Genomic DNA, 13,990 nt, shown 5'->3' on the forward strand with positions numbered 1-13,990 from the left:
TCAGGACTCATCTTTACGAATCTTCTCAGAAACTAATCCTCTCTCTTAGATGAAATAGATTGACTTGCTGGTCCATCTTTTCTTTTTATTTTTGTAGATTGAAAAACATTATTATGAAGAAACAGAATTAAGTAGGAAAGCATGCAGTGACAAAAGCAATCAAAATAAAGAAATAAAAAACATTACATATGCAAATATTTTAAAAAATCTATATTTACTATTTCTATGCCAAAGGAGATTTGTACAGATTAAGAAAATCTATTAGGAAACTTTTATTAGTATAGCAGCCAAAGGTAAGTGGATGTGAATTAATACACTGCTAAAAAAAATAAAGGAATACAAAAATAAGACATCCTAGATCTGAATGAATGAAATATTCTTTTCAAATACTTTGTTCATTACATAGTTGAATGTGCTGTCAACAAAATCACACAAAATTTATCAATGGAAATCAAATTTAGCAACCCACGGAGCTCTGGATTTGGAGTTACACTCAAAATTAAAGTGGCAAAAAACACTACAGGCTGATCCAACTTTGATGTAATGTCCTTAAAACAAGTCAAAATGAGGCTCAGTAGTGTATGTGGACTCCATGTGCCTGTATGACCTCCCTACAACGCCTGGGCATGCTCCTGATGAGGTGGCAGATGGTCTCCTAAGGAATCTCCTTCCACACCTGAACTAAAGCATCCCCCAACTCCTGGACAGTCTGTGGTGCAACGTGGCATTGGTGGATGGAGCGAGACATAATGTCCCAGATGTGCTCAATTGGATTCAGGTCTGGGGAATGAGCGGGGTACTCCATAGCATCAATGCCTTCGTCTTACAGCAACTGCTGACACATTCCAGCCACATGAGGTCTAGAATTGTCTTGCATTAGGAGGAACCCAGGGCCAACCACACCAGCATATGGTTTCACAAGGCGTCTGAGGATCTCATTTCGGTACCTAATGGCAATCAGGCTCCTCTGGCAAGCACATGGAGGGCTATGCGGCCCCCTAAAGAAATGCCACCCCACATCATTACTGACCCACTGCCAAACCGGTCATGCTGGAGGATGTTGCAGGCAGCAAAATGTTCTCCACGGCGTCTCCAGATCTTGCCACATCTGTCACATGTGCTCAGTGTGAACCTGCTTTCATCTGTGAAGAGCACAGGGCGACAGTGGCCAATTTGCCAATCTTGGTGTTCTCTGGCAAATGCCAAACATCCTGCATGGTGTTGGGCTGTAAGCACAACCCCCACCTGTGGACGTCGGGCCCTCATACCACCCTCATGGAGTCTGTTTCTGACCGTTTGAGCAGCCACATGCACATTTGTGGCCCGCTGGAGGTCATTTTGCAGGGCTCTGGCAGTGCTCCTACTGTCCCTCCTTGCACAAAGGCAGAGGTAGTGGTCCTGATGCTGGGTTGTTGCCCTCCTACAGCCTCCTCCACATCTCCTGATGTACTGGCCTGTCTCCTGGTAGTGCCTCCATGCTCTGGACACTACCCTGACAGACACAGCAAACCTTCTTGCCACAGCTTGCATTGATGTGCCATCCTGGATGAGCTGCACTACCTGAGCCACTTGTGTGGATTGTAACTCCGTCTCATGCTACCACTAGAGTGAAAGCACCACCAGCATTCAAAAGTGACCAAACCATCAGCCAGAAAGCATAGGAACTGAGAAGTGGTTTGTGGTCACCACCTGCAGAACCACTCCTTTATTGGGGGTGTCTTGCTAACTGCCTCTGCTTTCCACCTGTTGTCTATTCCATTTGCACAACAGCATGTGAAATTGATTGTCAGTCAGTGTTGCTACCTAAGTGGATAGTTTGATTTCACAGAAGTGTAATTGACTTGGAGTTACATTGTGTTGTTTAAGTGTTCCCTTTATTTTTTTGAGCAGTGTATATTTGTTATTGTAAGCTTTTTCAAAGCTTTTTGTTCTATATCAAAAGCTTCAGCCAAGGCAATTTCCAATGCTATTAAACATCACTAAGCCAATGATGAATTTTACTTCTCCATTGTTTTCTACTATCACATCTGCAGGTAACAAAAAAACAACTCACCCTTATTTGTTCAAGGAAACAATGCCGTTCTGAGAAGAAGCACGTCCAAGTGTCAGATCTTTGTTTTTTTTAGACCTAAATTATTGTTGGTTCATACTATTCTATTCTTCCTGGCAGATCACCTCCTTATCACTCTCAATGACATTATTCTTCCCCAAATGTTTACATAAACCTTAAGTGAAAAAGACAAGTCCTGAGTCAGAACTATGCTAAAACTTATTATTCACAAACATGAATGCAGGATTAAAAGCATCCTATAATGGATAATCCTCAAGACACAAGCAGACTTGAAAAGAAGGTGCATGCACAATGCACCCCCTTCCCCTGTGAAATTTTAAACATCTTTGGGTAGACTGACTACAGAAGGCAACGGCGTTGCACCAGCATTACAGAAATAATTCAGATGCAGGTGAAGGGAACATGCCTTTGATTTAAAAGTCCCCATCTTTCAAGTCCCCATCTCAAAGGCAGATGTTTTCAAGATTTGTCAATGTCAGGGGTATGCAGAGCAATATAAATTCCAGATTTATTTTGATTATTGCAGTACAGATCTTTTTTAATAATTAAAAAAAATCCTGACAAGAAATGTAATTGCTCAGCCCTGAGAGCAGGAAAAAAATTAACTTATACAATATTTGCTGATATTCAAAATAGCCAACTGACTCTTGGAATCTGGAACACATCGAGTAGGAGTCATATCTGGACTGCAATTAATCCAGCAAACACTAGAGGGCAATAAACTACACTACAGTAAGTTTCCACTATCAAGTTGCTTAGCTTCTTTGCAGCCCAGCTACAGCTATTTTCTTAGAGCTTTTTATGGAACTCAGTATCCTGAAATTATTATTTCATTATTATTATATTATTATTATATTATTTATTTTAACTCCACATCTTCAGTCAACTCTCTTCCATATTATTTATGCTTCCACAAAGTGGGTCAAGTTGAAAGAAAGTGAGAGGGCTCACATATGCTACCCAACATTTCTCAATTAATTATATTTCACAAGTCCAGATACTGAATTATTGTCAATTTCATTTCTGAGTTGACTCTTAGAAAATATTAGCAATAAGTTATTTCTCTGGTTGGATTTGCACAAAGACTTTTTCAGAATCTACTGAATTTGGAAACTGAGAATTAAACTGAGACTTGAAGACTGGGCCCTATCCAACAAAATGCAATTCAGTGGTGAAAGAAGACCTTACTTAGGAAAGGAAAAACAAATGAACAGATATAAAATAGGTGGTATCTGGCTCATCAGCATTAACTGTGAGAGGGATCTAGGAGTCCTAACAGACCATAACTTAAGTATGAGCCAGCAGTGTGCTGCAGCTGCCAAAAAAATCCAGTATAATTCTAGGTTACATGAACAGAGGGATGGTATCAAGATCAAGTAATGTGTTAGTATTGCTATATACTGTCTTGGTATAAGACCACAGCTGGAATACTGCTTCCAGTTCTGGTCACCATGATACAGAAAAGATGTTGAGACTCTTGAAAGAGTGAGATTTCCCCCTCAACTTATAAACTAAAAGCTGTGGTTTTCTATCAGTTCTTTGATTGCTTAGTCCAGGGATCTTCAAATTTGATAGCTTTAAGATGTGTGGACTTCAACTCCCAGAATTCCTCCTCCAGTCATGTTAGTTCAGGAATTCTGGGAATTGAAGTCCACAAGTCTTAAACTTGCCAAGTTGGAAGACCCTTGCCTTAGTCCATTAAGATCAGGAAATTTCAGAAACCATTTGTAGTGATGTTGCTCATAATGAGACTATTGCTACTGCTGTGAGTTAGACAAATTTTAAAAAGTGCCCTGTAAAATTATACGAAGTGCCTCGTCTTATCAGCCCTTTATATAAAAAATTACTAAGAACTCTTCTGTGTTTGAATGTGTTTGAATCTTTAGAACATGAGTGTCAAACTCCCGGTGTCACGTTGCTGTCACATGATGTTTTGTAACATTTCCCCCATTCACGGAACTGGGGCGGATGTGGCCTGCATGTGACATCCCTGTTCTAGAAGAAACTATCAACGGCCAACTCAGTGGTAAACAAACAATGGTTTTTACAACTGAAGTGTCTCAGGAATATGAAGTAGAGAGAACTAAGAAAGTGTATTTTTGGTTCATAAAGAAATAGATTAGATGTGAAAATTAAAAATATATACATGCTATGGGAATAGAAAATGTAGAGGGTGAAATAGTCTGATAAATGCTGATAAATTTGCTGCAGTTTATATACAAATATACTATATCGTTTAAAAGTAATTTTAATTTTTGGTTTAATTAACTACAGTGAGTACTAGTTGATCAAAAATCCAGTACTCAGCATGTTAAATGCCATCCTAAAGCAATTAAATATTTATATAGTCTCCTTTTCATGCTAGCATAGATCCTGAAATATTGTTAGTAGTATCATTCTATACAGCTTACATGGCACACCCACTATTGGACATGGATTAGCCACTTTGTGATCTTGGGATCACTACTTTTCTACCCCCTGTCTTTTCTCTTCTCTGGGGAGGAATCCTTTGGTAAGAAACCATTGTGAACCTATATTGAAATGCTTTTGTCTGCTGCATGTAAAACTTCAGATATCCAGGGTCACATTGTATCTAGGCCCCCATTGCCTGCGGATACTGGAACAGAACCAGTCTATGGCATCACTTAGGTGATCTGGGGTGGAGATATAAAACTGAGTATCGTTAGCAGCTCTTCCATGGTTTGCTTAATGTGCAACTGTAACTAAAACACAGTTACAAAGTTTCAATTGCGCAGCTCAAAGCTCAGGACCTAGAAGCTTCTACAGCATTGCAATATTGTCATTGTATGTGTTTATTATTAGATGAACATTGCTTTTGAGCATCCATAGTTCAGCAAATATTGTATCATGGACACGGACACATTTGTGGCCATGTGCACTTCTGTCAAGTCCCTGTATACAAGGTAAGTGCAAACCTTCAAATCCAGTGAACGACCACCTCTGAGCACCCTTATAGTTAAAACTGTTCCAAAGCATCTAAGATTAGCTGGAGATCATTTTTACTCAAAATAAAAATAATTATTGCTAATACATTTTTGTTCCTTTATCACTGTGGATCTGAGGCATCAATTCATAAGAATCAGGAACAGATGGTCCTCGACTTATGACAATTGAGCCCAACATTTCTATTGTTAATTAAGTTTTGTCCCATTTTACGACCTTTCTTGCCTCAGTTGTTAAGTGAATCACTGCAATTGATAAGTTAGTAACCTGGTTGTTAAGTGAATCTGGCTTCCCCATTGACTTTGCTTGTAAGAAGTTTGCAAAAGTGACCTTGGGAAACATCAACTGTCATAAATATGAACCAAGTTTATCTGAATTTTGATCATATGATCATGGGGAGGCTGCAAAGGTTGTAACTATGAAAAACAGTCGTAAGTCACACTTTTCAGTGCCATTGTAACTTTGAATGGGTCACTAAATGAACTGTTGTCAGTCTTTTAACAACTTAAACATTATTCTAGAAACAAGGAAAACTAATACCAGGCAAGGCATGGATTTTCCCATTTCTATGCTCCTTGGGCAGGTGAGTGTGTTGTCATCTTGTGCTTTGTTGTTCACAAGGCTCCGTTTATCATTCTTTTGCTTTAATTCATTCAGGAGGGATCCCTGGTAATACTTAAAATGATCGTTAGACTCCACCCACAGGTGATCCATGCTTTAATGTTAGGCATTGCCAAAAAAGACTGGCTAGCTGTGATACACAGGATTTGCCGGCGGCCTCTGGGGGATGACGTGTAAAAGTAAAGGCCCGTGCTTCCCATACATGTTTTCGGTTTAGATTGAGGATTATGTGCAAACGCTGCCTCCATATTAACAGACCGGCCAAAATAATGGGGTTGCATTTGCATTCTGTCTGCAATCGCGCAGCGTTTAGGAACTAAGACGCTCAAATAAAAATGACGGGAGTTAGAAGAAGCGTCTCTTCCTAGCCTTTATTTCCACGCACTATTAACTGAGTCACCGACATGAGCCAGCCGACACCCTTCCCTAAAGCCTCCCAGCTTTTTGACTGACTCACAGCGCATGTTTTCCAAAAATGGCTTCGGAACCCGGAAATACTCTGTCCATCGAATGAGATGCTTGGTCCTCACCCCCCCCTCTGGTTACGCCCCTGACGAGACAGCTGATACAAGGCCTGGACGGCTAGGGGCGAGGGGCAGGAAACGCTGAGTTTGTGGTTTGCACAGCGAGTGGGCGCCGCTACCTCCTTTCCCTCCACCAGCGATGTCGTGCGGCGGACTCTCCGAGCCAAAGGCAGCGACTGCGGAGACGCAGCAAATCACGCAGGAGGTAAAAAGAAAAAAAGCCAACTTGGCATCCTCGCCTGACGACTTCTTTCCCTTTTCTCCCCACGGCCCCTGCGCTCGCCCTGAAGCCTTCAGTTGGTTGTCAAAAGTTTCTAACTTGGCGCCATCTGAACAAAGACTTTCTCCTTTCTAATCGGGGCACTGGGACGAGGGGGGCTTAAGGGTATTCGGAGGTGGAGGCTGCGATTTAATTGTCGTAGCCTTGGACGGAAGCCCGGGTAGTGGTGGGATGAAACTGCTCTGCTTCTTGCCTCACCTTTTCAACCAACTGTGGCTGTGGTTTGACCAAAAAAATCTAAGGAGCTCGGTTGGAATCTGCCGTTGGGTGTCCCACGGTAGCCGTGTGGATGCATTTTAGTTGCTCATAACGAGCCCAGATTGGAGGGCGTCGCCTCCTTCCATTGTTATTTTCAAGTTCCCTTTAAAACACCCAAATGGCAGCAGTGAGTATTGCCCTCCCCCATAGATAATCTTCAGCCTGTAAAGCCCTTCGAGATAGACCAGACAAGAAGTACAATTATGAATACTACCTCTAACTTTATTGTAAGAGTATATTAACAAACTGTTAAAAGCCCACAAGTATTTCTCCCCCTCCTTTTGCTTCTATTTTCCAGGAAACTAGGGAGGATCCCTTCTGAGACCTGTCCCATGCCCCCTTTCCTTCTATAGGCTGAGATATCTTTTGCAGGAGAGATGTCTAGCAGCTTGTTGTGAGGAAAATAGCTGGAGGAAAGAGTATCTGGTATATTTACAGCCTTGAATTCTATATGAAAGAAGCAGGATAATTTAAAAAAAAATCCAGAAATTATTTTGTGAAACATTTAAACTGATATTTTAAAGTTGCTGCTTCATTCCGGGGACCCAATTGTCACTCAGGAAATAGCATCTATTTTCTGGTATTGTATTTCTTTTAAAGTTTGAAAATTACCTGAGTCAGACACTTCAGTAAAGAGCTGGTTGAATATCCAGAATTAAATTTTTGCTTGTGCTTTGCAATATTGTAAAGATTGCATTTCCATACAAGATTTGTAAAATTATCTGGGCAGAATGTTCATTCATAAGACTGACCAATTGGAAGAATATGAGGATCCTGATTTAGGACAAACAAGCAACAAGAAATCCCCCTCCCAAATATTCTTATTTAATGAGAGGATAAAACATTTGCTCTTAATGCACTACTTCATTGCAGTGTAGCTCTGCTTTCTCTGTTGCTCTTTCTGATTATCTACCAGGCACAGCAAAGCAAATATATCTTTGCTGGTTCCTGATATACCTTGCGGTGTTACAGAGTTTAGCAAATAAAGTTTTGTGCATCACTTTCCACAGAACAGGATAATTTCTCCTATTTATTTCTTCAAAATTACTTTGCAGTCATTATTATTTTGCTGGTCATTGACTGAATAAGCAGTATTTCATTTCATGGTTATTAGTTCCTCGATTATTATTTTCTAATTTACAATTGGGCAAACATTCATGATTGACATAGTGACATATTGTTAAACTATAATGACCTTACAATAAAAAAGAACATAAAATGTCCTTGATTCTGGCATACTTTGTACTATGAAGCAAACCACTGTGATGGTTTAACATGTGGCATAAGCTAAGTTAGTTGTGGCTGTATTTATTAAGTTATGTTTCAGAAAACAGTGACATAATGCATTTTCTAAAAGCAGCCCATCAGAATTGCTCCTTTTTGTAGAATTAGAAGTCATATGAGTTGAAATAATTTGCTTTATTATGTGAGTAATCTGTATAGGAATTTGGTTCTAGAGCAGGACTCTAAACACAAGTGCACTGAATTCTACCTGCCCTTGTAGAATTAATTTTCAAATAGAAATGATGATAAAACATCAAACATAGGCTTTCCATTCTAACAGTAAAGCAAAAACCAGTTGAATAGTGCTGGTTAATTAAACTTTCTTATAAGACAGGATGGGTAACCTGTTGTTTTTTTTAAATACCCCTAACTGTATGTATTGCATCGGAATAAATCCCATTGAGATCAATGGAGCTTCCATCCCAGTAAGACAGAATAAGATGGTAAATTTAGTGAGCCACCGAAATTTCTTTCTTCATTTCTACTAGATTTGGACACCCAAAACACTCCAGAACAATTAAACTAAGCATAGTCTAATGTGAAATGTGAAACAGAAAAGGAAGGATTGTACAAATAGTCACAAAACATAACAGTTCATGTTTAGCTGGAAAAGAAGAATGGTTTAATTCTTCATCTGTGATGCAAACACTTCTAATTCTAGGATCTATCCATCAAATGCTAAATGGGGTAGAACAACTGGCTCTTGGGGCCAACCGGAGTGAGGTATAATTTGTAGAAGTGTGCTTGAACACCCCAAGACTGAGGCATTATAAAAATATAAACTTGAACAGAAGCATGGAATAAAAACAGTAAAACATTGCCTCAAGAATGTACCACATTTGGTTTGGGGGCATTTCAAGCTGGAATGCAGATGCTTTCAGTGATATCTTTTTAGAGACCATCTTTTCAACTTTCATTTTTTTATTTCATTTCTGCATTTTGTATTTGTATCTTCAAATAATGACTGTGGCATTGCAGGATGTGTGTTTTAAACAGCAACAACATGCATTTTTCTCCTTTTCTGTTCCCAAAGATAAAGTCACAACTGGAAGAAAAAGAAAGCAGAAAGTTTGACATCTTCGATGCCGTTTCATATAAAACACAAGTAGTTGCCGGAATAAACTACTTCATCAAGGTAGTACATGTGGTTCCTATAAGATGCTATAGTATAAATTTCTTCTTGCATAGGATTACCTTATCTGGGTTGTAAAAACACCCAATATCTCTTTGCGACTCTCTAGCCATCATTCAGATTTTACAGCCCAGATTTCCCCAACTTTTGTGAGTGATAAACTTCATCTATCGGCTGGAAATGAAAACACTCTAGATTTCCCTATAAGTGGCAATAGTCACTGCGCCTGCTGCCAATTAAAAGAAAAAATATCTGTGTTCTAATATTTGCTGCCCAGTTAATAGATATAATAAAGGTGGTTCAGGTAATATATGCAGGAGCTGTACAACTCCCATGAGTGCTCTGTGCCGATAATGGTAGTGGATCAGGAAAAAAAAAAGGCCAAGTCAGTTTTTTAAGTTGTATAAATGCAATTCATTTTGCTGTGTGATGGATCGAAGGAGTCTCTGTCAAGACCAATAACAGGTTTGATAGAGCCCTTTGCAACCATGGTGCACAGAGCATAAAGGGATCGTGTTAATACTACTTTATAATGCCTTGGTAAAATCACGCTTGGAACACTACATCTAGTTTTGGTTGCCACGATATAAAAAAGACATTGAGACTAGAGTGTAGAGAAGAGCAACAAAGATGATTAGGGGATTGGAGGCTAAAACATGAATGGTTGCAAGAATTTGGTATGTCTAGGTTAGTGAAAAGGATTAGGGGTGACATGATAGCTACCTTCCAATATTTAAGGGGCTGCCATTAAGAAGAGAGGGATCAACCTATTATCCAAAGCACCTGAAGGCAGATTAAGAAGCAGTGGATGGAAACTAATCAAGGAGAAGCAACCGAGAACTAATAAGAAGCTTCCTAACAGTTAGAACAATTAATCATAGGATGAGTAGTCTCCAGAAGTTGTGGGTGCTCCAACATTGGAGGTTTTTAAAAATAGATTGGACATCCATTTGTCTAAATTGGTATAAGGTGTCCTGCTTGAGCAGGAGGTTGGACTACAAGACCTCCAAGGTCCTTCCAACTCTGTTACTCTAAAGTCCATTTTCAAGGTAGGAAAGAGGGAGATGCCAAAATCCTCCCTTTGATCTGGATGCAGACACCACCCCCGCCCCCCACTCCTAACCTTCCTGAGATATTGTAAATTGTTTATAAGCAGTATTTCTTGCTAATTAGACTAACTTTCGCTTTCTCTGTCTGGTATTGGATCTGATTGTTTTTCTTATTTTCTAGATCCATGTGGGGAATGAAGAGTACTTTCATGTCCGAGTGTACCAAAGGCTCCCCCATGAAAACAAGCCAGTGGAGCTCACTAATTACCAGAGCAAGAAAGAAAAGCATGAGGATTTGACTTATTTCTAAAGAGCTACTTAGAAGATCTTTTGTTACATTCCTATGGAGTATATACATCTATCTATACACATAGTGCTTATTTTGCAAAAGTAAAAAAAATATCATTTTTTATAAACATGTTACTGTTAAATCTGTACTACACATCTTAATTCTATTAAAAACAAATGATATGACATTAGTTTTGCATGTAATTTGTTGTTGGAGCTCTTCTCTTAGCCAGTATATTGGTTAGGTAAAATGGAGGTGCAGGGAGAGGCTAAGCTGTATCAACAGACGGACAGTTATCAAGATCATGTGAAGTGTTCGTACCACTTTATACTGCTTTGGTAAGGCCATACTTGAAATACGGTACTTCATCCAGCTTTGGTCACCAGGATACAAAAGCAATATTGAGACTCCAGAAAGGTGCAGAGAAGAGCAACAAAGATGGGGGGACTGGAGACTAAAACATACGATGAACATTTGCAGGAACTGGGTATGTCTAGTCTAACCAAGAGGAGGACTGGGGTGACATATTTGAGGGGCTGTCACAGTAAAGGGGTCAACCTATTCTCCAAAGAGGGCAGAACAAGAAGTAACAGATGGAAACTTATCAAGGAGAGAATCCACCTAGAACTAATGTCCTGTCAATCAGAACAATTAATCAGTGGAACAGCTTTTCTCCAGAAGTTGTGGAGTTTTTTAACAAGAGATCAGACACATTTGTCCAGAATGGTATAAAGGCTCTCCTGTTGTTGGACTAGAAGACCTCCAAGTCCCTTCCAACTTTGTTATTCTGAGAAAGTAAAAGCTTGCTCTAAGTGGAGAACTCTATTTGTTGATGGGCATCAGGAAGTATGGTGGAAAAGGCTCTGTGTTTAAGGCCAATACTACAGTATATTTTGACCCCTGTGCTCAGCCACAAGGCCTGTTATCTGAAGCCCTGATACCTTTGGACTCTCTGGGTGTTGCTATTTAATACCAGCTTGGCCTGCAGTATCTAGACCCTTTTCAGTCAGGATTCAGGCCTGGTTATAGTGCTAAGACAGCATTAGTTGTCTCTGTGGATTAACTGTGGAGGGTCTGGGATGAGGTGGTCCATCCATTCTGACCCTCCTGGATCTTTCACTGGTTTTAGTATCACTGATTTTGATAATTTCCAGGACTAGCTCTGGTTTGTTGGGAATTGGAGTTTTGCTATGGTTCTCCTTCAGTAGGTTCCAGTTGGTGGACACTCTTGGCCTCTTCAATTTGGGGTGTCTCAATGCTTGAGGCAGAACTGAAGAAGCTTCTTGGGTGAGAAGCTAAATGTCTTCAAGGAAAAACAAGAAAGTCCAGTTACTTTTGAAAAGTCAATGCTTTGAGTCTTTTACTCTTCTTCAACATCTATCTACTTGATGCAGCTTGGAAGAGCTTATCCGATCACATGTTGTATATGTCTATCTTCCAAAGTAGTTCAAACTTAGAAACCAAAGTCATGGAAACTAATAGTACTTTTATTATAAGGTTATAGTAAATAAATTTTGAAATATGGACCCACTTCCCTTTGTCTTCATAAGAACCAGGGAGGGTATGTCTGAGATGCTTTCTATACCGTATTACATTTCTGCCCTGAACTTGGGTTTTGTTTTTTTATTTGACTGTTGTCTTAGCTCTTCCTCCTGTTATTTCCTCAAGGTTACTTCTTACAGTGTGGTATTATCAGTGAGTTTATGATACCCAGCTACTCATTTCCATCACTGGCCAACCAAGCAATTCTGACTGAGTGCCTGGATACTATAAGGATTTGGATAGGGAGGAATCGGCTTCAAAATTAAATGATTCTGGGTTTTTGAACCCCTACCCCAAAGTTCTGGCAAGACATCATCTTTGATTCTTGCTGGTGTTGCACATCTCTGGACAGAGCTGGTAGGGGATGTCCTCCTAGACCTAGACTCATAGTGCCTGCTCAAGATGGCGACTATGACACAGATTAATCTTGGGAAGCAATTGCATCCATTCCTGGAGCAGGAGGCCTTGTTTGCAGTCACACCTGGTTGGTTTACTGCAATGTGTTCTACATGAGGCTGGCCCTTGAAAACCATCCTGAAATTGCAACTGGTCCAGAATGAGATTGCAGGTGCACTTTTGGCACTCTTGTGGTTTGCTCATGTTAAATAGCTGCTGTGTGAGCTGGACTAGCTTTCAGTTTCTGGGTGTGATTCAAAATACTTGTTATCTTTAAAGCTTTTAATGATCCACAGTCAGGTCATTTACGGATTGCATCTTGAGGGTATCTGCCTATTCCATTAGCAATAGCAGCAATAGCAGTTACGTTTATATATGGCTTCACGGTGCTTTACAGCACTCTTTAAATGTCAGCCTATTGCCCTCAACAGTTTGGGTCCTCATTTGACCCACCTATGAAGGATGGAAGGCGGAGCCAACCTTGAGCCAGTGAGAATTGAAATGCTGAATTGCAGCCTGCAGTCAGCAGAAGTAGCCGGCACTACTGCACTCTAACCACTGCGCCACTATGGCTCATTAGGTCTGCCGAGTGAGCAGATTCCAGGTTCCTTCCTTAAATATTGCCATTTAGTGGGATCTAGGCAGTGCCCCCTGCTCTTTACTGCACCCTTCCTCCTGAGATCTGGTAAGCCCTGCCCTTCTAGCCTTCCAAAAGCTTTGACTTTCCCCAAAAGGGTTGGGATAATGTGAGGCTGAAGCTAAATGGAGCAGTCAATGTGCTACAACTGGGGACACCAGGAGTTTAGTATTGTGGGTTCCTCCCCCCCCCTATTTTTTTATGTTTTTAGTATTGTTTGTGATCTGTCCAAGGTTATGCTGTGTAAGGTGAGTGTATAAATCAAATGAGCAAGCAAGGAAGCAGTTTCAACTTCTCCATTTCTCCTATTACTACTCCGTCATGGGCCACGAGTCGCCTGTTCTTTTTCTAAAAAAATAAGGTTAAGAGGGAGCAGTTACTGAAAGAATTATGTCCTTACTCATCAGTTGCTCATCTGATCCATGAGTCAACTGCAGCTGTGTGACCCTCCCCCTTGGACCACATGCTCAGACATTTGCTTAGCCAACAGCCACTCAGAAAACCAGTCCAACAACTCTTTCCAAACCTAATAATTTGCTGACTCTGCCTGATCTGTCCAGGAACAAAGCAAAAGATAGCAGTAGAACCCGATTAACAACACAATAGTTCAGCAAATCACATATTGTCTTCCTGGGCTAATAATTGCTCAGGAAGAGGCCCTTCCAAAAAAAAAAAAGAGAGAGAGAGGTTAGAGTAAACACAAATATCCATATTCACTTCTGACCAACATTGTCTCATGTTGAAAAAAGAAATTGCATATTCTGGAAGTGCTCTGTTTTTTTCCCCATTGTAATTGAAATGTTTTGAGGACGTTGACAAAAATAATGTGCCTAGAAAGAACAGCAGTCGATTGCTTTATACCGCCACCCTTTGGCTCCAGGGCATCTACTCACTTAGAGGAGCGGTGAGTCTTGCACAGCTAATGGGGAGAAATCAGGTGGTA

At 40.3% G+C, this 13,990-nt stretch overlaps 1 protein-coding gene and 1 long non-coding RNA gene across 2 annotated transcripts; one reads left to right on the plus strand and one right to left on the minus strand.

Moving 5' to 3' along the window:
• Nucleotides 1-5,815: 5,815 nt before the first annotated feature.
• Nucleotides 5,816-10,657, plus strand: LOC113444519 (cystatin-B). Its single transcript, XM_026713321.2, has 3 exons — nt 5,816-6,385; nt 9,036-9,137; nt 10,365-10,657. Exons 1-3 carry the CDS (start codon nt 6,320-6,322, stop codon nt 10,491-10,493), a joined length of 297 nt encoding a protein of 98 aa, XP_026569106.1. The 5' UTR covers nt 5,816-6,319; the 3' UTR covers nt 10,494-10,657.
• LOC148127202 (uncharacterized) lies at nt 10,363-13,535 on the minus strand. Its single transcript, XR_015742066.1, has 2 exons — nt 12,860-13,535; nt 10,363-12,825 (listed from the first exon to the last, which is right to left on the minus strand). It is a non-coding gene; the product is annotated as an uncharacterized LOC148127202 (long non-coding RNA).
• Nucleotides 13,536-13,990: the final 455 nt, after the last annotated feature.

The sequence above is a fragment of the Pseudonaja textilis genome, chromosome 2 (assembly GCF_049901715.1).
Source record: "Pseudonaja textilis isolate UNSWEBS1 chromosome 2, rPseTex1.2, whole genome shotgun sequence".
NCBI classification, from domain to species: domain Eukaryota; kingdom Metazoa; phylum Chordata; class Lepidosauria; order Squamata; family Elapidae; genus Pseudonaja; species Pseudonaja textilis.